Source organism: Spermophilus citellus (assembly GCF_964194105.1).
Source record: "Spermophilus citellus genome assembly, chromosome: 2".
Lineage (NCBI taxonomy): Eukaryota > Metazoa > Chordata > Mammalia > Rodentia > Sciuridae > Spermophilus > Spermophilus citellus.
This window is the reverse complement of record NC_138183.1, coordinates 182049105-182076970: the sequence shown is the minus strand read 5'-3', so window position 1 is coordinate 182076970 and position 27866 is coordinate 182049105. Positions and strand designations below refer to the sequence as shown.

At 33.8% G+C, this 27866-nt stretch overlaps 1 protein-coding gene across 3 annotated transcripts in view; it reads left to right on the top strand.

Moving 5' to 3' along the window:
* EED (embryonic ectoderm development) overlaps window positions 1–21053 on the top strand; it is a 35206-nt gene extending 14153 nt beyond the window's left edge. Inside the window, exons 5-11 of one of the 3 annotated variants that reach the window (XM_081274557.1) lie at window positions 140–221; window positions 6300–6391; window positions 7561–7694; window positions 9831–9936; window positions 18323–18481; window positions 19227–19300; window positions 19683–21053. In XM_081274557.1, the coding sequence (XP_081130683.1) occupies window positions 140–221; window positions 6300–6391; window positions 7561–7694; window positions 9831–9936; window positions 18323–18481; window positions 19227–19300; window positions 19683–19809 (774 nt within the window). In that variant the 3' untranslated portion in view covers window positions 19810–21053. The remainder of the gene's footprint in view (window positions 1–139; window positions 222–6299; window positions 6392–7560; window positions 7695–9830; window positions 9937–18322; window positions 18482–19226; window positions 19301–19682) is intronic. The other 2 variants (XM_081274556.1, XM_081274558.1) reach the window with 2 other exon arrangements.
* Window positions 21054–27866: the final 6813 nt, after the last annotated feature.

Genomic DNA, 27866 nt, shown 5'->3' with positions numbered 1-27866 from the left:
GCAGGACAATTTTAATTTGTAGCTAAGGTTGAAAACCACTACTTTAATGAGTAAAACTATTTTTCCATTTTCTTAAGACTTATAAAAAATTTACTGATTTTCGAGATATGAAATTTGAAATATTTTAAATTTATTGTAGCACTATGTTGGTCATGGAAATGCCATCAATGAGCTGAAATTCCACCCAAGAGATCCAAATCTTCTCCTGTCAGTAAGTAAAGGTAAGAGAAGCAAATGTTTCTTTAGTCTTATTTCTTCGGAAATAACAATTTTAAAGAGTAGGCCACTTCCTTTCTGCGCTTGCACTTGTGGTGGAGGCAGCTAGTGCGCTTCAACATGCAGGATGATGCTGGTGAGTTCGTGGACCTGTACATGCCACAGAAATGCTTCACCAGTAGCTGCATCATTGGTGCCACGGACCACGTGTCCATCCAGATGAACGTGGCCAAGGTGGACAGGGTCACCAGCAGGTTTAATGGCCCGTTTAAAACCTATGCTATCTGCGGGGTCATTCTGTAACAGTGAATTTTTATAAAATCTTAGGCTACATTAGTATTTCACAAACCAAGAATTAAAGAAAGGAACAGTGAAATGTACTTATGGCATTGACATCAGACTTTAGTAAAATAATTGGTACTGACAGTGAAGTATATGTTACCCTTCTCATTTAGCATATGGTATTGTTGTACTTCTAGAACTTTGTCCTCATATGAATAATTATAGTTTTGTCAGGTTTTAAGTGACACAGGCTCAAAGTTATAGCATTTAAAAAAGTTTTTAAAGATAGTTTTAAAAAACATTTTTACCAGTTACCATCACTCTGTCTAATCATGTAATCAAAACAGCATATGACAATCACTGTTTTTTTAAATTTTCGAAGATTGTTGTATAAAGGATTCTTTGTAGAATTCCATAAAATTCTTATTTCTCCAGCATAAACTTTTAAGAATATTTTCTATGAAGATAAAGCTTTGTATTGCTCTTATGCTTATGCTGACATTATAAGTTTATTCTGGGTCTAAACAGGCCACTTAATCATTCTAAATCATTTCTGAGCTTTCCAAAATGAATTAGGTTGTGTTGTTTCTATTTTTCATTGCCTTCTCTTATGCTTCTACTTATTCTAGTCAAGTTTTTTCTTAGGCGTATCAGTCCTCAAATTAAAACTTGGGCTGGGAATGTAGCTCAGTGGTAGTGTTATAGGAAAGCAAGGAGTTGAAACTCCAAATCTCAGTTCTTGTGTTCTGACATAACAAAATTTAAAATCAGACACCAAAAGCAATTCAAGAGGACTTTAAAGAGAAAGTAAGTGAAATTAAAGTAAATAAGCAAAGTGAAACTTAAAGCAGAGAGCACTCTTACAATGAGACACTAGGGCATCTGAGCAGAGAATGATAAAAGGAGACAATGCTGTCTACAAATTTATTAGTGTTTGATGTTTACCAGAATTAGAGACCACTCTGTACTCTTTGCCAATCAGGTGTTCAACTTCTTTCAGGTAGTGGAGGGGTTTTTTTGTTTTTTTTTTGTTTTTTTGTTTTTTTTTTTTGTGTGTGTGTGTGTGTTGCTGGGGATTTAACCCAGGGCCTTGTGCATGCAAGGCAAGCACTTTACCAACTGAGCTACATTCCCCAGTCCCAAGGCAGTGGAGTTTTTGACCTTAGTTGCTCATCTCTGGAACTGTCATGGTGGCCATCCTATTTAGGGGGGCTTCATCTACAAGTCAATCCCATGTTGATGTGGGCACTGGGGTCAGTAGCTGGTCAGAAGTTACCTTAGTGCGCCTGTTTTACTAAAGGAAACTTTCTTCCCAGACAGATGAAGATACCTATAGCCATAATTCCTAGCTTCACATCACCATCAATGGACCCTGTCAAGTCCCATCCCATTAATCCTTTTCTTTTGACATATTTCCCATTAGCTCCTTTGCTTCTGTTTATTGTCTACAAATTAACTACCACACTTTTCTTTCTCATCTACTTTGAAATAGTTTAAAGAAGGACCTAAAGTAATTTTTTTAAATTAGAACAAATGATTATTTTATTTATTTATTTTTTTCTTTTTTTTAATTTTATTTTTTTTATTGGTTGTTCACAACATTACAAAGCTCTTGACATATCATATTTCATACATTAGATTGAAGTGGGTTATGAACTCCCAATTTTACCCCAAATGCAGATTGCAGAATCACGTCGGTTACACATCCACAATTGTACATAATGCCCTATTAGTAATTGTTGTATTCTGCTACCTTTCCTATCCCCTACTATCCCCCCTCCCCTCCCTTCCCCTCCCATATTCTCTCTCTACCCCATCTACTGTAATTCATTTCTCTTCTTGTTTATTTTCCCATTCCCCTCACAACCTCTCATATGTAATTTTGTATAGCAATGAGGGTCTCCCTTCATTTCCATGCAATTTCCCTTTTCTCTCCCTTTCCCTCCCATCTCATGTCTCTGTTTAATGTTAATCTTTTCTTCCTGCTCTTCCTCCCTGCTCTGTTCATAGATGCTCTCATTATATCAAAGAAGACATTTGGTATTTGTTTTTTAGGGATTGGCTAGCTTCACTAAGCATAATCTGCTCTAGTGCCATCCATTTCCCTGCAAATTCCATGATTTTGTCATTTTTTATTGCTGCATAGTACTCCATTGTGTATAGATGCCACATTTTTTTTTTATCCATTCATCTATTGAAGGGCATCTGGGTTGGTTCCACAGTCTAGCTATTGTGAATTGTGCTGCTATGAACATCGATGTGGCAGTATCCCTGTAGCATGCTCTTTTAAGGTCTTCAGGGAATAGTCCGAGAAGGGCAATAGCAGGGTCAAATGGTGGTTCCATTCCCAGCTTTCCCAGGAATCTCCAAACTGCTTTCCAAATTGGCCGCACCAGTTTGCAGTCCCACCAGCAATGTACAAGTGTACCCTTTTCTCCACATCCTCGCCAGCATTTGTTGTTGTTTGACTTCCTAATGGCTGCCAATCTTACTGGAGTGAGATGGTATCTTAGGGTGGTTTTGATTTGCATTTCTCTGACTGCTAGAGATGGTGAGCATTTTTTCATGTACTTGTTGATTGATTGTATGTCCTCCTCTGAGAAGTGTCTGTTCAGGTCCTTGGCCCATTTGTTGATTGGGTTATTTGTTGTCTTATTGTCTAATTTTTTGAGTTCTTTGTATACTCTGGATATTAGGGCTCTATCTGAAGTGTGAGGAGTAAAAATTTGTTCCCAGGATGTAGGCTCCCTATTTACCTCTCTTATTGTTTCTCTTGCTGAAAAAAAACTTTTTAGTTTAAGTAAGTCCCATTTGTTGATTCTTGTTATTAACTCTTGTGCTATGGGTGTCCTATTAAGGAATTTGGAGCCCGACCCCACAATATGTAGATCGTAGCCAACTTTTTCTTCTATCAGACGCAGAGTCTCTGATTTGATATCAAGCTCCTTGATCCATTTTGAGTTAACTTTTGTGCATGGCGAGAGAAAGGGATTCAGTTTCATTTTGTTGCATATGGATTTCCAGTTTTCCCAACACCATTTGTTGAAGATGCTATCCTTCCTCCATTGCATGCTTTTAGCCCCTTTATCAAATATAAGATAGTTGTAACTTTGTGGATTAGTCTCTGTGTCCTCTATTCTATACCATTGGTCCACCCACCTGTTTTGGTACCAGTACCATGCTGTTTTTGTCACTATTGTTCTGTAATATAGTTTGAAATCTGGTATCGCTATACCGCCTGATTCACACTTCCTGCTTAGAATTGCTTTTGCTATTCTGGGTCTTTTATTTTTCCATATGAATTTCATGATCGCTTTATCTATTTCTACAAGAAATGCCCTTGGGATTTTGATTGGCATTGCATTAAACCTATAGAGAACTTTTGGTAATATCGCCATTTTGATAATGTTAGTTCTGCCTATCCATGAACAGGGTATATTTTTCCATCTTCTAAGATCTTCTTCTACTTCTCTCTTTAGGGTTCTGTAGTTTTCATTGTATAAATCTTTCACCTCTTTTGTTAGGTTGATTCCCAAGTATTTTATTTTTTTTTTTTTTGAGGATATTGTGAATGGAGTGTTTTTCCTCATTTCCGTTTCAGAAGTAATTTAAGGCACGCTTGTGACCTTGGCATGCATTTCACTTCTCATTGGTAGCTACTACCTAACATTAGGGCATGCCTAGCATGTGTAATGCTGTGGGTTTGATTCCCCAGAAACAAAAAAACTCCCATATGAAAATTGTGTCAATTTTTTCTGTAAATATTGAGGCTGAAGTTAAAATGACTATGACTAGGCCAGGCATGGTGGTGTAAGCCTGTAATCCCAGCAGCTCGGGAGTCTGAGTGAGGCAAGAGGATCATGAGTTCAAAGCCAGCCTCAGCAATTTAGCTGTTTTACAGCAATATTAATATATAAGCAATTCAGCAAGACCCTGTCTTGAAATATAAAAAAGGGATGGGGATTTGTCTCAGTGGTTAACCACCTCTGAGTTCAATCCTCTATATTAAAAAAAAAAAAAAAAGAAAGAAAGAAAGAAAGAAAAATTACCACTAGGAAAAGAAGTTACTTTTGTCCCTTGGTGACAGTAATTGAGCTCAAATATTCCTGTACAGCTGAGTAGACGTAATTCTCCTCATTTAAATATCACAATTTTTAACCCTGGTCTTTCCCTATTGTATGAGCAAGAATGTTTTTAAAAAACATACAGCCTTGGGCTGAGGTTGTGGCTCAGTGGTAGAGTGCTTGCACAGCACATGTGAGGCACTGGATTGGATCCTCAGTACCTCATAAAATAAGTAAACAAATAATAGCATCGTGTTCATCTATATAGCTTTTTAAAAAAAAGCATACAACCTTTTCAAGTTGAGTAGAAATTTTACTGTAAATGATGCCATCAAGAAAGTGAAAAGACAACCTATGAATGGGAGAAAATATATGTCATGAGCATATGAGCTCTTACAGCTCAACAATAAATAGACAACCCAGTTAAAAATGGACAAAAGTTCCAAATAAACATGTCTCCAGAAAACACACACAAATGACCAATAAACAGATTAAAAGATGTTCATCATTATTAATCACTAAGGAAATTGAAATCAAAAGCACAATGAGAACCATTTCACAGATAGTTAGGGTAGCTATAATAAAAAAGGCAGATAGGTATTGATTGAGATGTGGAGAAATTATAACATGATCAAACATTGCTGGTTGGAATGTAAAATGTAACCATTTTGTAAAACAAGCTAGCAGGTCCTTAATATTAAACATAAAATTATGAATTGTAGGTAGGGGTGTGGGTTTGCTCATGCATGTGCACATACTTGTACTAGTGAAAAACATTTGTATACTCAAAAACTTGTACATGATTGGAATCAAGAAATCAGTTTTATAGCAATGTTAATTTCTCAATGTACTATTGCCTCCTGGTGGTAATTATATAGTATGTTAATACTCATTTACAATATGAGTATTGTTATATTTCAAGCTCTACGTGGCATTCTTTTGCTATATATTTTTAAAACTTTTTATATATACATGACAGTAGAATGCATTTTGACATTATACATACATGGAGTGTAACTTCTCTAATTAGAATCCCATCTTGTGGTTGTACATGATGTGGAGTTTCACTGGTGCTTGCTATACATTCTTTATTGTTTAATAGAATAAGTTGGGACGGGGCAGGGGGTGGTATATTTCAGTGATAGAAGGCTGGCCTAGTATACGCAAGGCCCTGGGTTTGGTACTCAGGGCTGCAAAAAAAAAAAAAAAGAAATAAAAGAAGTTGTTCAAATTACAGTTACGTAATTTTCAAAGGAAAACTGTCATACTATACAATCGTGTTACAATGCATATTATTTTCAGTCATTTTTGGCTTTCTGTAGAAATCTTATAAATCTGCTCAATCCCTTTTGCTTTGTTAATATGAGTGTGGTGAAGGGAAGAGCTAGTACCTTATTCTGTGGTGTAATATAAAATTATGTTAAATCTCTGTTTTAATCTCAAAAGTATCTCTCCATCAAATTAGGATATTATTTAAAGAAACTTATTTGACATAAATAAGCTTAAAATATTTTTAAAATATTTTTTAAATTACATAATTTAAAAATTATCTAGTTAATACTATAAATGTTATAAATATTTTAAGTTGCTATATAATATGGATTTCATTATTAGTCTTTACTGTGTGTAACTTAAGTCTAAACTTTTATAGTGTTTGCTTCTCTAAGGAGGTGCTGAAAAAGTTCAGAGTAAATGAATGATAAAAGTTCATCTTAATTTTTTGTATGTTTACACTAGATCATGCTTTACGATTATGGAATATTCAAACGGACACTCTGGTGGCAATATTTGGAGGTGTAGAAGGGCACAGAGATGAAGTCCTAAGTGCTGTAAGTTGAAAGCTACAGGAGAGTAAAGTTCAGGTTTATAAGCTGTGAACAATCCCCATGGAACTCTGTTCTTAATAGAAAGCATATGTTTGTTTCATACAGCCTGCCAGGCAGGCATTTTATTTATTGAAAATGTAAGATTTTAATCTTACTGGTGAAGGGATAGAGTAAGAGTTTTTTTGGTGTTTGTTTTTAAAAATTACCTGTAGTTTATCTTACCAGTGCCTAGATTCTCATGTAAGAATAATATGAACTTATTCCTTTCCATCTTTAATCTAAAATCACCCCAAAAAAGGTAACTTTTTTTCTTTTTCCTGTTTCTTAATTACTGAAGGAACACATTACACTAGTTAAGAAACATTTTCTTGTTCGGCACTGTAGTGTACACCTATAATCCCAGCAACTAAGGAGGCTGAGATGGGATTGCTGGTTCAAGGCCATCCTCGGCAACTTAGGACCTGTCTCAAAATTAAAAGGTCTGGGTGTATGGCTCAGTGATAGGGGGCTTCTGGGTCCAATCCAGAGTACTGCAGAAAATGAAAAAATATATTTTCCCTTTTTCTTTGAAGTAAGTTATCTACTTTTTAGAAAGCATTTTATTGTGCTCACACTGAGTTTAAGGTGACTTTTTTCCAACTCTCGTGTTTTTTTCCCTTTATTCACTTAAAAAGTGAATTCTAACACCAATATAACTTTGAAATATTTTGATTTACTAGTATAAAATAAAATCTGAGTTGTTTAAGGACTCATAGGTTCAAATTCAGATATCAATTGAATTTCTTGATTGGAGTTGGACAAGAAAAGCAATGTAACTTTTCAGCTTTTTGTGTCATAATAATTTTACCTCAGCACTCAATATATACCTTGAAAATCAAGCAAAGGGAATACTTTAATATAATGGAATAGATAAAAGTAAAATTCACGTAATTTACTTTCTGGCCTTCCATATTATAAGAACTCGTTTACTCTGGTGACAAACCAAATAAAACTTTAAATCTTGGAAGTAGTAAACTGTGATTTATGGATTACATAGATGAAAAACAAAATGGAGTTAGTATTTGAAATACAATTTGAAATACAATTTTCACTGTGTTAGGTGAAAATTGGACAAATATAATTTGTGATGGTAATTTTTATACTTAATTTAAACTTTTCTGTTTTACATATAGGATTATGACCTTTTGGGTGAAAAAATAATGTCCTGTGGTATGGATCACTCCCTTAAACTTTGGAGAATCAATTCAAAGAGAATGATGAATGCAATTAAGGAATCTTATGATTATAACCCCAATAAAACTAACAGGTAACAGTTAATATGCTTTATTGTGCTGTTGAATAGATGTGTTTTACTTTTTCCCTGAATTGTTCAATAAACCCCCAACACTAAGTTTAGAAGTCTTTTAATAACCTTTAGGTATAATTTATCTGCCATAAAATTCACCCCTTTTAAATGGAAACCTTTTATTTTTAATGCTTATGGCTCAGTTTTTACAATCCCTTTAGAACTGTTTTTGCCTTCATTTAGTAGCATATTTTACTGATTTTTATTTAGCTATGCATATACTTGACCTTTTAAATTTACACATATAACAGTTTTTTAAAAAATATTTTTTAGATGTTGTTATTTATTTGTACGTGGTGCTGAGAATCTAACCCAGTGCCTCATGCATGCTAGGCAAGTGCTGTTCCACTGAGCCACAACCCCAGGCCCACATATTAACAGTTTTAGTGGACTAAAGTAAAAGACACATCAGTAAATTCTAATTCAAGATAATAGAACGTATTTAAAAAGAATAATGATAATATAACATTTTTTTTTTAAATGAATCTCACTTCATTAAATAGAGAAAATTTGAATTCAGAAGTCTTGTTCCATGATACCGTGTGGTGGGCAATTTTGTAACTTCCTTGTGTTTTTGAAATGTCTCAGTTTTGGAAATGCCTGAATTCTTAATGCAGCTAACTTTTTTAAGCATTACATGAGGCTATCATTAACACTTTCATTTTAAACATATGTTTACATATACTAATTTTGCCTTTTTGTTTAAGCAAAGAGCTAGAGGTTATCTTCTGGTTTGCAAACTATATTAATAATAGTTAAATTTGTAAGCTACATTTAAGTACACTCATCAAACCTTAGTGACCTTTAAGAATAAATACAACTTTTAGAATTCTGTTTTAAAAGACCATGGACTAATATGGTGTTGAATTTGTATTTTGAAATTATTTTGTATATTTCTGAAATAAATACAAATTATATTTCTTAGTTTACAGAAAATAATATTGAGTTGTGTTGGTTTTCTCCTTGAAGGAGTTTAATCATAAGACTTTTAATATGTACTTGACTTAAAGGCATTTAATGTAATTGTGTAACAGTTAAAAATTTACGTTAAATCATCAATAACATTTGAATGTTTTAACAAATTCCCAGAATTTGAATTGGAAGCATTATACCAGATAATGCAGCCCAACATGCTTTTTACATATGAGGGCAAATGTAAGAAGAGAACATGTCAATTGACTAAGACAATTAATTCATGATGTGTAATTCTATAATTATTTCAGTATAAAAACCGGCTCTTGGGGTTGGGGAAGCAGTCACTGGTAAAGTACTTGCCTAGCATATATGAATTCTGGGTTCTATACGTAGCACAACAAAAACACACAAAACTGAATTATTTACTAGATTAGAAATATTAGGTGTAGTATTAAAACCAGTAACTTCAGAATTGGTAGCAGCTTATCTTATTCATTGTCTTCTTGCAAGTGTCTTTAAGGGAAGAAATGGAGTCACATTTTAGTTTCTGAAATATAGAAATTATTTGGAAAGGTCTTTATCAGATTTCTGCAAGGCTTTTTCAGAAATTATTTCTTGAGGCAAGACTGTAAATTTATTTGTAGCTGACTTTGAGATGATGTTTCGTTGCTTCCAGAAAGATGGCTATCTTAAGTATGTTAACTTTCATAGACCATTAATGCTGAATTTTAAAGGATTAAATAAGTAGTTTAGTGTACTTTTGTGGGAAAATTTCACCCCTGCTATCAGATCTCTTTCTTTTTTATTGGTTAGGATACTCAGAATTGAATGATTAATTTGGGGTCATATGTAGTACAATTTTATTTTTTAAATATCATTGGACAAAAATAAGATTGAAAATTGATAATGGAAGAAAATAGAGAAAAAAAATGGAGACTTACTCTTCAGTAAACAGATTGAAATATAAGTTGTCTGGAAACAGAGGAATTGAGAGTCACATTTTATTTTTAAAAGTTTTATAAGTCAGGCTACAGATGTAGCTCAGTAGTAGAACACTTGGCTAGCATGCAAAAGGCCCCTGGCCATACCACAAAAAAGAGTTTTATAAATTCAAAAATTAAAACTAGTGTCATTTCTAATATTTTTTTTCTTTTAACTTTTTACATTTCTATTTTCCTTCAGGCCATTTATTTCCCAGAAAATCCACTTTCCTGACTTTTCTACCAGAGACATACATAGGAATTATGTTGATTGTGTGCGATGGTTAGGCGATTTGATACTTTCCAAGGTATGAAAAGAAACTGCAGTTAAGCTGTACTTTCAGAGAGAAAGAGAGTGCAAGTGTGTGAGTGTGTATGTGTGTGTGTGTGTGTGTGTGTGTGTGTGTGTGTGTGTGAAACTTTGCAAATTCATTTGGTTAAAATGAATACTAGAAGGGAAAAATATTAGACTCTCAAAGTCTAATATTTTGGTAGATTTGAAAACTTATTTTGGGAATAATACAATTATTTGTGCTCCAGTAAGAGAAATGTAGCTTATAAAGTGATAGTGTTTTCTGATACTTGATGATGTTGCAAAATAACCAATAATTAAAACCAACAGTGTTTCTTTTTTTATTGATATGTTTGTGTCTATTTCAATAACATTTTATTTATAAAACAGGTGGCTGGAGTTGGTTGGTTTATAGGCTATAGCCCCATCCTGCATATCCTGCTCTAACATGTTGATGGATGTAGGTATACCCTTCCATATTCATGGGTTCCACATCCTGCATTCAGCCAACCATTGATTGGAAAAAAAAAAAAAAAAACCTGCACATGTACAGACTTTTTTGTCATGATTCTCTAAGCAATGCAATATAACAGTCATTTACATAGCATTTATATTGCATTAGATGTTATAAGTAATCTAGAGATGATTTTAAGTATATGGGAATGCTGGGTGTAGTGGCATACCCATGTAATCCCAGTCACTTGGGAGGCTAAGGCAGGAGGATGGCAAGTTTGAGGTCAGCCTCAGCAGCTTAGTGAGATGTGAGATTGAGTCTTAAATTTAAAAAGGGGGAGGGTATAGGAATGTAGCTCAATGGTAAAGCACCCCTGGGTTCAATCCCCTTTGCCAAAAGATAAATAGAGTCTATGGGAGGATATGTGTAGGGTATATGCAAATACTGTGCCATTTTATATAAAGTACTTGGTATTTGGAGGGGGGGGGGTCCTGAAACCATTCTCTTACAGATACTGAGGGCTCAATTTTCACACACACACATTTTAAGATGGCAATTGAGAGAAGTTATTGGTGATGTTATTTGAACATTTGGATTGTCAGATTTGGAAAAAATTGCTATTTGGTTTCTTGATGCGGATTTCAGGATATTCATGTATTCTTGGGCCAGAACCTAATTTATTTTCTTTTTCTTTTCCTATGGGTATAGTTTTACTGCTGTTGTTTATTTTTTCCCCCCTTACACTTTTGATCTTGAAATACTTATATTCAGAGGAAATTTCAAAGATAGTAAGTACAGAAAGGTCCAGTGTGATCAATTCCTAATTTCCCCTAATGGTCATATTTTACATAAGTATAACACAATATGAAACCCAGGATATTGACACTGTTATTATAATGTGTGTGTAGTTTCTTGTTATTTTAATCACATGAATTTTGTCATTTCAAGAATGTAACAGTTTGGAATCTTTTGAGATTGTTTTTTCCCACTCAATGTAATGCCCTGGAGATCCATCCAAGTTGTTGCTTATATCAGTAATTCTCCTTTTTATTGATAAGTAGCATTTCATTGTATGGGTATACCACCACAGTTTATTTAACCATCTATTGTAGGTTGTTTTGGTTGTTTCCAGTTTGGGGCTATTACAAATAAAGCTGCTAATTAATGATTTTATACAGGATTTGGTGTGGACTTGTTTTTCATTTCTCTGGGATAAATGCCTAGGAGGGCAATTGCTGGGTCATGGTTAAGTTTGTTTAGTTTTTTAAGAAACTGCCAAAACTATTTTCCAGAGTGGCCGTGCCATTTTACATTCTCACCAGCAATGTATGAGAGATCCAGTGTCTCCGAATCTTCGCCAGCATTTGGTATTGTCATTATTTTTTATTTTAGCTGTTCTGATAGGTGTGTAGTGATATCTCATCGTGGTCTTAATTTGCATTCCCTGATGGCTAGTGTTGTCGAACATCTTTTTCATGTGCTTATTTATCATCCATATATCCTTTTTGGTGATGTCTCTTCATATCTTTACTCATTTTCTAATTGGATTGGTTTTGTTTTGTTTTTACTGTTGAGTTTTGAGAGTTGTTAATATATTCTAAATATGACTCCTATGTCAGATACATAGTTTGCAAATATTTTCTTCCAGTCTGTAGCTTTTCATCCTCTTAAAAGGGTCTTTAAAATGTCTTCAATTTTTATGAAATTCAATTTTTGATTTTTTTAAAAAATTTTGTAGGCAATGCTTTTAATGTTGTCTAAGAACTCTTCACTAAGTCCTAGGCCTTAAAGATTTTCTCTTTTGTTTTGTTTTCTTGCTATGTTTTCCCTCAAATGTATGATCTTTTGAGTTAATTTCTATAAAAAGTATGAGGTTCAAGTTGAAGTTAGTTTTTTCCCTATACATATCCAGTTACTCCAGTATTATTTTTTCAAAGACTATGCTTCTTCCATTGAATTGCTTTTGTACCTGTCAAAAATTATTTGAACATACTTTGTTCCATTGAACTGTATGTCTGTCTCTGTGCCATCATTACATACATGGTCTTCATTATTGTATAGCACTATGATAAGTCTTGAAATTGGATAGGTTGATTTCTCGCTTTATTCTTTTTCAAAATTGTTTTTAGCTATTCTAGTTCTTTTGCCTTTACATATAAGTTTTAGAATGAATCTTGTCTACATTTACCAAAAAAAAAAAAAAAGAAAATCTTAATGGGATTTCTTTTTGGGATGAAGGAGATTTTGATTGAAATTATGTTTAACTTATATGTAATTTTGAGGGGCACTAATATCTTGAGTCTTATAATCCATAAATACTGTATGTCTTTCATTTATTTAGTTTTTAAATTGTATTTATCAGCATTTATACCTTTTAGCATACAAGTCCTTGTTTGTGCTTTGTTGGATTTACATCTAAGTATTCTTTATTCTCTTTTTTAGCTATTAAATTGTATTTTAAATTTCTATTTCCATGAGTTCATAACTAGTCTATAGAAATACAATTGATTGAATATTAATCTTGAATCCTACAACCTAAATAAATTGCTTTTTCTAAGAAGTGTTTTTGTTCTTGTTGATTCTGTGATTACTTGGGATTTTCTATGTAGACCATCTTGTCATCTATTAATAGGACAATTTTACTTTTTCCTATATGATCTGTATGCCTTTTCTTTCTTTCCTTATTGCACTGATGAACTCAACTGTTGGTACTATTTTGAATAACCATGTTAAGAACAGACATTTTGACTGTAGTCTCATAATTATTAGCTGGGTTTTGTTGTTGTTTTTGTTGTTCTGTTTTGTTTTAGGTATTCTCTGTCAAGTTGAGAATTGTATTCTCTTCCTAAATTTTTGAGTTTTTCCACAAATGGGTTTCATTTTTGTCAAATGCTTTTTCTTCATAGGTTGATAAAATTATGATTTTTCTTTATTCTGTAGCCTATTAATTTAGTGGATTGTACTATTTTTTGAGTATTGATCCAGCCTTGTTTCTCTAGAATAAACCCTACTTGGTCATGCTGTATAATTTCTTTTATATGTCGTAAAATTCTATTTTCTAAGTATTTTTGTGGATGATTCATGAAGTATTAAACTTACCTGAATTTTTTTTTCCTTGTTATTTTAATATGGTTTGGGTATCAGTAATAATGACTTTATATAAATGAATTGGGACTATCTACTGGGTCTCTAATGATAAAACCTGTTTTATTCTTGAAATTTGTATTTTTTTTGTCATTTTCTAGAGCTTTATCAGTATTGATCTTTTCAAAGAACTTTTTATTTTGTTGCTCTTTATGTTTTAATTTTTATTGGTATCTTCTTTTTTTAAAGAAGTTCTGTGAATTTATTTTAGATATGTTTCATGGGAGTTTGAAAATAATAAGTATTTTGATATTGAATGGAATGTTCTATAAGTGAAAATTAGATACTATTGGTTGATGGTGTTAAATTCTTCTGTATCTTATTGATTTTATGTATACTGTTTTGTCACTTACTAAGAGACAAGTGATTAAATCTCCAACTATATATATATATAGATTTTTCTTTCTCCTGACAATTCTATTACATGTTTTGCAGTTCTGTTATTCGGTACATATATATTTGGTATTGCTGTATCCTGGTGGCCTTAACCCTTTTATTGTTATGTAATATTTTAGTTTTTAACATCTGTTTGTTATAGTTGTGTAAGTTTCTTATAGATTACATATCATTGAGTCATTTTGTTATTAATCCTTTCTGGTGGTTTATTTTATTTGATTTATTTAGACCATTTATATTTAAGCCTTAACATAGGTAATTATATTAGTCTGCTGGATTGGTTATTTTTGTTTATATGTTTTTATTTTTATTTCTCTCTCTGGGTTTTTTTCACTATTACTTCCTGTACATTATATTTTTTAGAATTCCATTTTTATTTATGTATTATATCTTCGAGTATATTTCTTTGTAGTTTTTTTCAGTGGTTGCTTTACTATATATGTGTAACATGTCATCCTTGTATTGGTATTTTATCAATTCAAGTGAAATGTATGACTTTTCATTCCTTTATTCTTCATTTATAACTCTTAAATATTTGCTTTATATTGAGAACCACATCAGAATCTTGCTTCAGTCATCAAATATAATTTAGAAAACCCAAAAGAAAAGGGAGAGAGTATTACATACTACTCATCTTGCTTTTTCTGTTCTTCCATACTCATAATGCCAAGATGACTTCTTAAATAATTTCCTTCTGTTCAGGAAACTTCTTGTAGGTAGGTCTGCTGTTGACAAAATTCTCTTAGTTTTCCTTCATCTAAGGATGGCTTTATTTCTTCTTCATTCTTGAAGGATGTAGTCACTAAATATAGTTTTCTGGCTTCACAGTTTTTTAGGTTTTGTTTTTTTTTTAACTATTGAAAAAGTGTTTGTCCCCTCTTTGGTTTGATGAGGAATCTTCTGGAAATTTTTCTCCTCTGTAGATAAGGCATTCTTTTTGTTTCTGCTTTCACCATTTTTCCTTTGTTTTTAGTTTTTAGATTGAACATGAATATATTTGTAGTTTGGGGTTTGAGTATAATTTGAGTGGAGATTTATTTTGTTAGCGTTCACTACCTTCTTGAATCTTTGATAGATTATTTATTATTATTATTATTATTCTTTTAGTCATAGATGGACACGATACCTTTATTTTATTTATTTATTTATTTTTATGTAGTGCTGAGGATTGAACCCAGAGACTTACACATGCTTACAGGAGCACTCTACTACTGAGCCACAACCCCAGCCCTAGGTTTATGTTTTGGGGGCATATTTTTGTCTCAGATTGGAAACCTTTCAACCATTATTTGAGTTATTTTTTAACCCTGCACTCTCCCTAGTTTGGAGTCTGATGAAATGTTAGATCTTTAATTTTGTTTCTCGGATTTTTTTCTTTTTTTAAGTTCTGTTTTCTTTTTTTACTCAGATTGGATAATTACTGTTATTCTCTTTTTTAAAATTCTTAACTCTCCTCTGTCTTCTGCTATTCAGCCCATCCATTGAAGTTTTAATTTTGATTATAATACAATTTTTATTTCAAATTTTTCCATATATATTCTGTTTCTGAAACCTTTTTTAGTTCAAGTGGATGTATTTGTACTCATTGAAGCGTTTCTATGATTGCTGCCTTAAAATCCTTATCAGATAATTATGACATCTATTTCTTCAGTATTGGTGTCCCTTTTTTTTTTTTTTTTCAAGTTGAGATTTTTCGGATTCTTAGTATCCCAGTAATTTTTTATTGATTTGTGGATATTTGGGGTATTATGAGACTCTAGATCTTCTTTTAAGCTTCCCTTGTGGTAGGCTTCTTTGATACTTTTCAGCTGGGGAAGGAGAGCACAGCCTTTCTACCAGGCCTCAGTTAATACAACCATAGTTGGAGGGGTTGGGATGCCTCATTAGTGCTGATCTAATAGTCTCCACTGCTGTGTGGATAGTTAGTTGTGGCCTTACCACTGAGTGGTTGTGACTGTCCTGACTCTATTAGGCCTTCTCTAGCCTTTCTCTAATACTAGGCCAGCCAGAAAGTCACCTTATTGATGCTAAGAGTATGGGATACCAGTGGATATGTAATCAAGGTACTTAGTTATGACTTAAGAATGGTTCCTTACCAGGATTTTGTAGGTTCAAGTGAAGATGAGTCATGGGTTTTTCTGTGCTGTTTTGAGAGGCTTGTCTTTACTTGTTAGTATTCTTGCTGTGTTGCCTTCTCTAGCATCCAGTCTGGGATATAAAGAAAATCCAGAGAACTCAACACTCTTATGGTTCACATTCCTGGGTTCATAACTTGTCTGCCTTTTCTCACCTTTAAGATTGTTTGCTTTATATATGATATTTAGTCTTTTAAGTTACATTCAGGGGAATTAATAGAGAAAAGTGAATCTACTCTTTTTTTTTTTTTTTTTTTTTGTAGCAGCAATAAACAGCCAGTAGCTTTAAATTTCTACCCTTAGAACTTAATCTGGCCAGTTGTTCAGTAGTGCACACTTATAATCCCAGCAACACAGGAGACTGAGGCAGGAACAACACAAGTTTGAGTCCCTTAGCAACTTAGTGAGACACTGTCTCAAAAAAATAAAAAGGACCAGTGATATAATTCAGTGGTTCATGAACCCATACTCCTGGGTTCATTTCCCCATACTGGGAATGTAATCATACTTAAGGACAGGATTTCTGAATTTAGGTGGGAGGTTGGACTAAATATTAATGGTCATCTCAAATCTGGCTCTGTGTTAAAAATCACTGGAAGAACATGGTAAAAATAGATTCCTATACTTTATCCCCCAAACATTCTAAATTTGGCACAAGAACCCTAGAAATCTGTGATTCTAAAACGCTCCCTAGATGATTTCGAAGGTAATGAATCAGCTCTGGTAAATTCTTTTTATCTTCCCTTACTTTAGTTTTCCATGAAGCGGGACTCTAATAATTAAAATCCTTGACTGGGGATGTAGCTCAATGGTAGAGTGCTTGGCTGGCATGCCTTAGGCCTTGGGTTTGATCCCCCACCACAGGGGGGGAAAATATTCTTTATCAGCACAGTAAGAAGTACATGAAGAACAATTTTATAATTCTTATGCTTCTGCCTTCCCCTTAGAGATTCTGATTCATTGGGGTTGGGGTCACGATGAGGTTCCTGAGAAAACTCCACAAGTTATTATTGATCTAGTTGTTGTTCAAGAGTCATCAAGCTAAGGTGATCTCTGAGGGTACTTTGTAGTTAAGAACTTGTGTAACAGATACCATATAGCATTATGTTTGAAAAAGAAAAAAAAAAGTGTTGTCCTGCCAGGTATGGTGGTGCATGCCTGTAATCCCAGTGGCTCTGGAGGATTGCTAGTTCAAAGCCAGCCTCAGCAACTTAGCAAGGTCCTATACGACTCAATGACACCCTGTCTCTAAATAAAATATAAAAAAGGGCCGGGGATGTGGCTCAGTTGTTAAGCCTCTCTAGGTTCAATCCGTGGTATTAAAAAAAAAGAAAAAGTGTTGTCCCATTCTGATCTTCTTATGACCATGTGGTTAAACTGTTTAAATGCCAGTGACCTTTGCTGCAGGGTTGCCACCTTTGATAGTGTAAGCTGCACAGCAAAATCCAGGGAGCACTGTTTACTTAAACCAAGGTTTCTTAATCTGGTGTTATTGAGGTTGTGCTGTATAACGTAATTTGGTGAGGAACTATCCAATTCATCAGAAGATTTTTGTCAGCATGTCTGGCTTCTACCAATTAATAATATGAAAGGCACCCACAGTTTTGAAATTTTCTTTTCATTGTATTCTTTACCAGTTCCTGCCTAAGTAGGAATGTGTGCACAAAGAGTCAATGTTACATGATAAGAGAAGTATAACTTCATACCATTTGAGCCCATCCACATGTTGGTGTCTTGATGTTAAACTACTGCTTTGATTGCCTCCTTTTGCCCTACTTCAAACCTGATCTTCAAGGCACATTGAATGAATTCATTATATCTGTTACCTGTCAGGTGGTACAGACATTGTGGTTGAAGAATCCAATAAAGGATTAGAAATAAGTTGGAAAATTAGGGAAACTGGTGATAAAAAGAAGGACCAGATATTGAAAAGCCATGTATTCTAATACAGTGTTTTTATAATTATACCTTTGAAATGTAATTTCAAAGTATCTCTGGGTACCAAAGTATCTAGAGCTGAACGTGGTTTGATTATGAAGAGAAATTGTGACTTCCAACATGAATATTCCAAACAACATAATTTTTTTGTATTGTCTAATTTTGTTGATCAGATTTCTTATACTCAAATGTGGACATTGACTGTATACAAATGAATGTGTATCACTGGATTAACCACATTCTTTGACTTGTCATTCTAAAATAATAGTCTTGTTTTAAATTTTTAAAATTCAGTTCTAAAATTAATACTTGTTTTTCTCATTTTTCTCTTTTAGTCTTGTGAAAATGCCATTGTATGCTGGAAACCTGGCAAAATGGAAGATGATATAGATAAAATTAAACCTAGTGAGTCTAATGTGACTATTCTTGGGAGATTTGATTACAGCCAGTGTGACATTTGGTACATGAGGTTTTCTATGGATTTCTGGCAAAAGGTAGCAGCATATTTTTACATTTTGAAATTATTTGGCTTATAAAACACCATTGTAATTCTAGCTTTTTCTGTTATATCCATGTTCTTTTTTCTCTAAGAATCTATCTTGATGTTTTGTATTGATTAAAATATTCTGCCATTGTGGGCTCTGTATACCATCTGCAATACCTGTTATAAATAAAATTGGCAGTTTGGTATCAGTAGTTAAATTTGGGTTACATTCCATAATAACTGTTACTAACATTTAATATTTTAGTGATTGGAGTGTTAAATTACTTCTGTAGCTTTTTCCTAGGAAAATCAGCATGGAAGACAGGTTAAATACTAGTTACTAGTTACCTAAAATGTTAAAGAAATCTGTTGTTAGGATTCTGTGGTAACAAATTAACTGGGTATTCATTTCTTTAAAAAAAAAAAAAGAAAAAGAAAAACATGTTTTGGAAGAGCTTTCCACAGCTGTTGCTATAATTCTTTAAGGCAGGGCAGAAAAAAGAGTACCACATTACAATGTAAACTGTAAAGCCCTTCATAAAATTGTGAAGTGCCTTCTTATTTTACTCAGGACACCTGTGAAATATTAATTGCTCTTATTCCTATTTACAAATCAGATCCAAAGAAATAGTCAAGAGCGCAGTCAGAGGCTGGAGCCAAGGTTTTTCTGAAGTAAGAAAGTTGTCTTAGGATTGTTGAATGCCTTGGAGCATGGTGATTTTATTAATTTGATGTTTTTAAAAATGTTTACACAGATGCTTGCATTGGGCAATCAGGTTGGCAAACTTTATGTTTGGGATTTAGAAGTAGAAGATCCTCATAAAGCCAAGTAAGTATTGAGAAATTTCTATAATATTAAAGACTTCTGCCTTATTCCCCCCAAAGTTTTATGCAAATATAGAAGAAATATTGACATTTGCAATATCATCCTTAAATAACATTTTAACATTTACAAATTTCAGAGTTACAAGTATTTTTTTTATTTTAATAATGAGCACCTTGGTGATACTTGTACAAATTATATGGTGCCTCTTGAGTTTAAAATATACCCAAATTTTATGAGATTTGAGATTGAACTTTTAATGAAGATAGTCTGGTTTTAAATTCTTTTTAAAGAGACTTGGTATCTGTTTATTTTCTTATTCATTCTAAAGGTAGATATTGGTAGTATAATGTAAAATATTTAACCTCTTGTCATGTTTTTTCCCTAGATGTACAACACTGACTCATCATAAATGTGGTGCTGCTATTCGACAAACCAGTTTTAGCAGGGATAGCAGCATTCTTATAGCAGTTTGTGATGATGCCAGTATTTGGCGTTGGGATCGACTTCGATAAAATATTTTTTCCTACTCAAAATTAGACTGTGTTGTCTGTGTAAAATAGAATTAATGTATCTTGCTAGCAAGAGCACATAGAGCATTTAGACTTGTTTTTCAGCGTTCAATCAGGCTGAGCTGAATGTAGTGATGTTTACATTGTTTACATTCTTTGTACTGTCTTCCTGCTCAGACTCTACTGCTTTTAATAAAAATTTATTTTTGTAAGCTGTGTGTTATTTTATTTTCACTATGATGAAAGCAAGTTGAAAGTTATAAAATTATAGCTTATCTATTTGTGATGATCTTTTTTTCTTAACTGGAGAAAGCAATTTAATGTAGAGATTAAGTGTAGGCTCTACAACTAAGCTGAAATTAAATATTGGCTCTGCCACTGTGTAACTTTGGGTAAGTAACATCTCTGTGCTTTAGTTTGCTCATGTGTAAAATGAATAATACTACCACAAAAATGAGAAGCAAATTATTTTAATGTATTTGGGGCATTTAGAATATTATTTGCCAAATAATAAGCCCTAAGTATATTTTATGATTATTGGCTATTATATGTTTTATGGTTTTATAGTTTTAGTGATTTTTTTCTGTGATGATTCCACAAGTAATTATATTTAAAGTTCAGTAGTATTAGAACATATGTTTTCTTGTCAGTAGATTTGTAATTGGACCATTAGTAAATTTAGTGGAAATGTTATTATTAGAACAAAGGAGAGGACATACTGTTTAAATGCACAGTCTAACAATGAATAGTATGTCCATGTAGTGAGTTATTGCCTCATTTCTAAAATGGTAGCCAATAGGCTAAGTGAGATTAAGTAGATCTCATAGGGTGGAAGGTAGTTGGGTTTTGGTCTCAGACATAAAGCATGTTGCATTTATTTGTGAACAACAACAACAAAATCTCCAAAGAGGACCACAATCACATGTCGAATGTTAACCAACCTGAAGCAAAATGAAGAAAGCCTGAGTAGTCATGAAACTATGGTAGAGATAAGGTGAGGTGAGCCAGGCCAGGGTAAAATACGGAAGACTGAATTTTGTCAAGTTTTTAAAAGGATTAATAAAATTTTCTTTTTTGTATTTTTAAAATTTGGTTTTGATATTGTATACTTGTATGGTATTGGACAGTGTCCTGTCTCTGAAGCAAGGTCTACCTCCCTGAAATAATACAGTGCTTTAACTCTTAGTAAACAGGAAAACTTTATCAACATTTATCATCTTTGCATCCAGTGGATCCTTCTTAAGTTGAAAACCAAAAGCAAATAAATTTTGATGCATAAACATTAAAGATAGTACTGTGACATCCTTTTAGCAAAGCAAGGTGGTCCAGTTTATTATGGCAAATTACTGCATGGTGAAATCCTTTCTGTTACAATCTAACTGGGTGAGAGTATGTTCCCTTCATAGAAACATATTATTCACTACTTGAATGGGAAAATTCTGCAATGTAGGTCATCTGAAGACAGGCTGAAATTTCACTTACACAATCAGCTTTGTCACTATCTCTAGAGTATAGTGCTATGTCTGCCTCTCGTGATCTTCTGATTCATCTAATAATTTAGAAATATCTTTCTTTGTAATTTTTTTCCTGCATGAGCAGAAAATGAAATTTTGAATTCTCAGCTTTGTTCCATGAAAGCTGAAAGCAAACCACAAAGATGGCATCTCCTCTTAGACCTTGAAAAACGATCAAATAAGTGATCAAGAAGACTGAAGAATGACAAATTGAGCTTGCTTTGGCAGCACATACACTAAAATTGAAAAGATAAACGGAAGATTAGCATGGTTCCTGGACAAGGATGACACATTTTTTAAAAAAATGTTCCATATTTTTCAAGAGAAAAAACATCAGGTCATATTAAGAGGCAAGCCAATCACAATTGCTTCTGATTTCTCAGTACAAACTCTACAAGCCCTAAAGGTTTGGAACAATGTGTTCCAAGTCCTGAAAGCAAATAACTGTCAACCAAGACTACTGTATCAAGCAAAGATCATTCAAGACTCAGGATGAAATAAAAACCTTTCAAGATAAGCAGAAACTAATAAGAGAACTCATGACTAGTAAACTGGCACTACAGAACTTAAATATTAAACAAATTGAAAAAGCTTCAGAGCTCACAGGAAAAAAAAACTCATTTGAAAAGTAGCTAAGCAAATGAGAAACTAGACTAAACAATAAAATGACAGAAGTTAATAAACATCTCAACATTGAAGGTATCTTGTCTCAACTCTCCAATTAACAGATGTTAGTTGGCAGAGTGGATTAAAAAACAGGTCCCAACTATATGTCTGTAAGAGACATCAAAGACAGCCACAACCTGAAAGTGAAAGGATGGAAATTGATCATGTGAATGGAGTCTGAAAACAAGCAGAAGTAGCTACTCCCATATGACAAAAATTATATCAGAAAAAGGAAAAAAGGTCACTTTGCATTGGTAAAGGGAGCAATCCAACAAGAAGATATAACAATAATAAATGTTTATGCCCCAAGTATGAGCGTAACTGATTACATAAAAGGCACTACTAAAATTGGAGCCCCAGATAACCCCTAGTACAATAATACTGGGTGATTTCTCTGACCATTAGATAGCTCAATTGGACAAAAACTCAGTAAAGACTGTGGATGTTAAAAATATAAATCAAATGGACCTAACAGGCATCTATAGAATATTTCATACAATAACAATATACTTCTCAGAATCTCATGGAACCTTTTCCAAGATAGACCATATTTTAGGCCATACAGCAACTCTTACCGAACCAAAAAAATTTGATATAATTCCTTGCATCTTATCAGATCATGATGGAATGAAATTAAAAGTCAGTACAACCAAACCCTATGAAAGCTATATAAACAGCATGGGGATTGAACAATATTCTGAAGGATGAATGGGTGATAGAAGAAATTGAGTGAGAAATTTAAAAATTCTTAAATAAGAATAGTGATACAACATACCAGAACATCTGGGACATTTCGAAGGTAGTTCTGAAAGGAAAGTTTATAGCTGAAGAGAATTAGAAAGGTCCCAAATAAATGACCTAATGATGCATTTCAAGGCCCTTTGAAAGGAAGAACAAACCAATTCCAAAACCGGTAAAAGGAAGGAAAGACTTAAGATCACAGCTGAAAATCCATGAACTTGAGAATAAAAAAACAATCCAAAGGATGGATGAAATAGAGTTCTTTTTAAATAGATTGATAAATCCTTAGCCAAACTAAAAAAGGGAGAAAAGTAAGATTAATGGAAACCAGAGATAAAAAGGAGAACTCATCACAGATGTTAGAAATCCAGCATATCATTAGGACTATTTTGAAAACTGGGAAACCTACAAGAAATGGATACATTTCTAGATGAATACATGCCAAAGCTGAATCAGGACGTAGGAAACCTAAACAGGTCAATAACTTGTATTGAAATACAAGCAGTAATAAAAAGACTTTAATGAAAGTTACAGAACATTAAAAGACATTGAAGAGCTTTGAAGATGGAAAGACCTCCATGTTCCAGGACCAGATGGGTTCTCAGTCAAATTCTACCAAACCTTTGCAGAAGAACTAATGTCAATAATCCTGAAATAATTCCATGAAATAAGGACGTAACCTTCCAAACTCATTTTATGAAACCAGTATCACACACCAAAACCAAATAATGATACATCAAGGAAAGAAAACTATAGACCAATATCCCTAATGAAATTAGATGCAAAAATACTTAATAAAGTTTAGCAAATTGTGTCCAACAACATTTCAAGGAAATTGTACACCATGACCAAGTTGGGTTTATTTCAGAGATGCAAGGATAGTTTCATATATATAAATCAATAAATAATTCATCACATTAAAAGAATTAAGGTCAAAAATCACTTAGTAATCTCAATAGATGCAGAGAAGTCTGAAAAATTCAGCACCCATTCATAACAAAAACACTGAAGAAACTAGTAATAGAAGGACCTACCTCAACATCATAAAACTATATGTTAAAAATTCAAAGCCAACCTCATAGTAAATGGAGAAAAATTGAAAGCATTTACTTTAGAATCTACAAGACAAAGATGTCTACTCTCACGACTCCTATTTAATGCAGTTTAGAAATTCTAGCCATTAGGCAAGAGAAGCAAATAAAAAGAATGAAACTAGGAAAGGAAATTATCACTGTGGATGATTTGATTCTATACCTAGAAGATTAAAAACAACAACAACAAAAAACTCCACCAAAAGACTTCTAGAGGTAATAAACAAATTTGGCAAAGTAGCAGGTTATAAAACAATATATAGCAACAATGAATCTTCTTAGAAATCAGGAAAACAGTTTTACAATAGCCCAAACAAAAGTAAAATACCTAGGAATATATCTAACTGAAGAGGTGAAAGAGTTCTACAATGAAAGTTACAGAACATTAAAAGAAATTGAAGAGCTTTGAAGATGAAAAGACCTCCATGTTCCTGGATAAGCAGAATTAATATTAAAATGCCCATACTACCACAGGCAACGTACAATGCAATCCTTATCAAAATAACAATGATATTCTTAACAAAACCATGAAAAAACAGTCCTAAAATTCATTAGGAAGAATAAAAGACCCAGAATAGCCAAAGCAATATTAAGCCAAAAAAGCAATGTTGGAGGCATCACAATACCTTACTTCAAATTATACTACAGAGCTATGGTAACAAAAACTTCATGATATTGGCATAAAAACAGACACATAGACCAATGGCACAGAGTAGAAGACACAAGAGACAAATCCACACAGATAAAATCATCTAATCCTTGAAAAAGTTTCCAAAAAAATACTTTGGAGATGCAAGGATAGACAGGCTTTTTAACAAATGGTTCTGGGACAACTGGTTATCACATGTGGAGGAATGAAACTAGACCCTTGGGGGGAAAAAAAAAAACAAGGGGGAGAAATGAATTACAGTAGATGGGGTAGAGAGAGAAGATGGGAGGGGAGGGGATGGGGGATAGTAGGGGATAGGAAAGGCAGCAGGATACAACAGACACTAGTATAGCAATATGTAAAACAGTGGATGTGTAACTGATGTGATGCTGCAATCTGTGTGCGGGGTAAAAATGGGAGTTCATAAACCACTTGAATCAAAGTGTGAAATATGATATGTCAAGAACTATGTAATGTTTTGAACAACCAACAATAAAAATTAAAGGAAAAAAAAAGAAACTAGACCCTTATCTCTTACCCTGCACAAAAGTCAACTCAAAATGGATCAAATACCTATGAATTAGACCAGAAATTGCAACTTGCAGAAGAAAATGTAGGGTCAACACTCCAGATTTTAGGCACAGGCAACAACATTCTCAGTAAGATTCCTAAAGCTCAGGCAATAGGTCAAGAATTAATAAATGGGATGGCATTAAGTTAAAAAGCTTCTGTGCCACAAAGGAAACAATTAAGAATGTGAAGAGTGAACCCAGAGAATGGGAAAAATCCTTGTTAGCAACTCTTGCAGAGGATTAATATCTAGAAAATATAAAGAGCTAAAAAACACTTCACCAAAAAAACCCAGTTAATAAAGGGGCAAAAGAATTAAACAGAGACTTCTCAAAAGAGAAATACAAGTGGCTAATAAATACATCAAAAAATGTTCAGCATCATTAGCAATTAGGGAAATGCAAATCTACACTTGAGATTTCATCTTATACCATTCAGAATGGCAATCATCAAGAATAGAAATAAATGCTAGAGTGGGTGTGGAGAAAAGAGCACGTTTACACTATTGGTTGGGCTAAATTAGTACAACTACTATGGAAATCAATATGGAGTCTCCTCAAAAGACTAGGTATGGAACCACCATATGACCCACCTATACCACTTGGTATTTATCTGAAGAATTAAAGTCATACAACAGTGATATATGCATAACCATTTTTATAGCAGCACAATTTACAATAGCCAAACTATTTTCAACAGTTCTAATGCCAAATGTGTGAGTGCTTTCCACACTACCAACCAGTCTGGACATCAACTGGTTTCTAGTAATTCAATTCAGTTCTAACACTATCTGAAGTTAGCATCAGACCCCACAGGTTAGGGATTTAGTCCCACCAGACTGCACATATTTTAGATGCCCATCCTTAAGTCTAGATCTCCCAAACTTCTGACTGTAAGCCCCTCAGCTTTAATAGTTTGCTAGAATGGCTCAAAGAACTCCAGAAAACAGCTTGCTTAGTATTACCAGCTAAGGCTACAGATCAACAGCCTCATGAAGGAGGTACACTGGGGGAGGTCTAAAGGGGAGATTATATCCCAGGGAGTAGAATGCACCACTCTTTGGGCATGTAGGTGCATTCACCAACCCAGAATCTTTCTGAAACATATTGCTTAGAGGTTTTTGTTTTTGTTTTGTGTGTGTGTGTGTGTGTGTGAGAGAGAGAGAGAGAGAGAGAGAGAGAGAGAGAGAGTGGGTTCCATTAGTAGCCATGTTAAATTACTGGCCATCTTCTGCCCCTCTCTGTCTCAAGATAGAGCTGAAACCTTCTAATCATGCCTTGGTTTTCTGATGGTCAGCTCCCATCCTGAAGCTATCCCCAAACTCCTAATTGCCAGTTATCTCAATATACAAAATGATTCTAGAACCTTGTGTCAGGAACTGGGGATCAAGACCAAAAATGACCATTTGCCTCATAAAAACTTTGCCAACATCAACAGACTATATATATAATGGTGGCCCCCTATGATAAAGCCTGGTGACATTATAGCTGTCTGTAAGCACACTCTATGATGTTTGCACAATGACAAAATCAATGACAAGATTCTTTAGAATGTGGCCCTTTGTTGAGCTACATATGGCTGTGTATGTGTGTCCCCATAGTGGGGATTGAATCGAGAGGCTCTCAACCACTGACCACACTTCCAGCCCATTTTTTTCCTCTTTTCTCTCTCTCTCTCTCTCTCTCTCTCTCTCTCTCTCTCTCTCTCTCTCTCTCTCTCTCTCTCTCTCTCTCTCTCTCTCTCTCTCTCTCTCTCTCTCTCTCTCTCTCTCTCTCTCTCTCTCTCTCTCTCTCTCTCTCTCTCTCTCTCTCCCCCTCTCTCTGTCTCTCTCTCTCCCCTCCCCCTTTGGGTACTGGTGACTGAACTCAGAATTTGACAACTGAACCACATCCCGATCCCTATTTTGTATTTTATTTATAGACAGGATCTCGCTGAGTTTCTTAGCTCTTTTCATCCTTCTGTCTCAGCCTCCTGAGTCACTGGGATTACAGGTGTGTGCCCAGCCCATTTTCATTTTTGATTAGGAAATCACTGAGTTGCTGAGGCTGACCTCAAATTAGAGATCCTCCTTCCTCAAGCCTCCCAAATCCTTGGAATTACACCTGTGTGATACTGTTCCTGGTAACTATTTTTTAAATTTTTATTTTTAATTGACAATTGCTTATGATATTTTAAATATTCTGTTGAATATGGTTTGCTAGTCTTGTTGAGGATATTTGTATCTATGTTCATGAGGAATATTAGCTTTTTATTTTGTCTTGTCTGGTTTTGGTGTTAGAGTTAATGCTAGTCTGGTAAATTGAGTTTGCAAGTAGTCCCTCCTCATGTTTTTGGAAGAGTTTGAGAATTGGTGTTAGTTCTTTAAATGTCTGGTAGAATTCAGGTGTGAAGCCATTCAATTCTGGGCTTTTCTTTGGTGGGAGACTTTCTGTTACTGAGTAAATCTTACTTATTACTGGTCTGTTCAGATTTTTGATTTCTTCATAATTTAGTCTTGGTACATTATAGGTTTCTAGTAATTCATTTGTTCGAGGTTATCTAATTTGTTGGCATATTATTGTTCATAGCGTTCTCATAATGCTCAGCATTCTGTGTTTCAGGTGTAATGTCTCTTGTTTCTGATTTTATTTATGAGTATTCTGTCTTTTGTCTTAGTCTAGCTCAGGGATTTTTTATTTTATTTAGCTTTTTACTTTTATTTATTTATTGTTTTCAGTACTGGGGATTGAATTCAGGGACTCTCTACCACTGAGCTACATCCCCAGTTCTTTTTATTTTTTTATTTTGAGGCAGGGTCTTAAGTTGTGGAGGCTGGCCTAGAACTTGAAA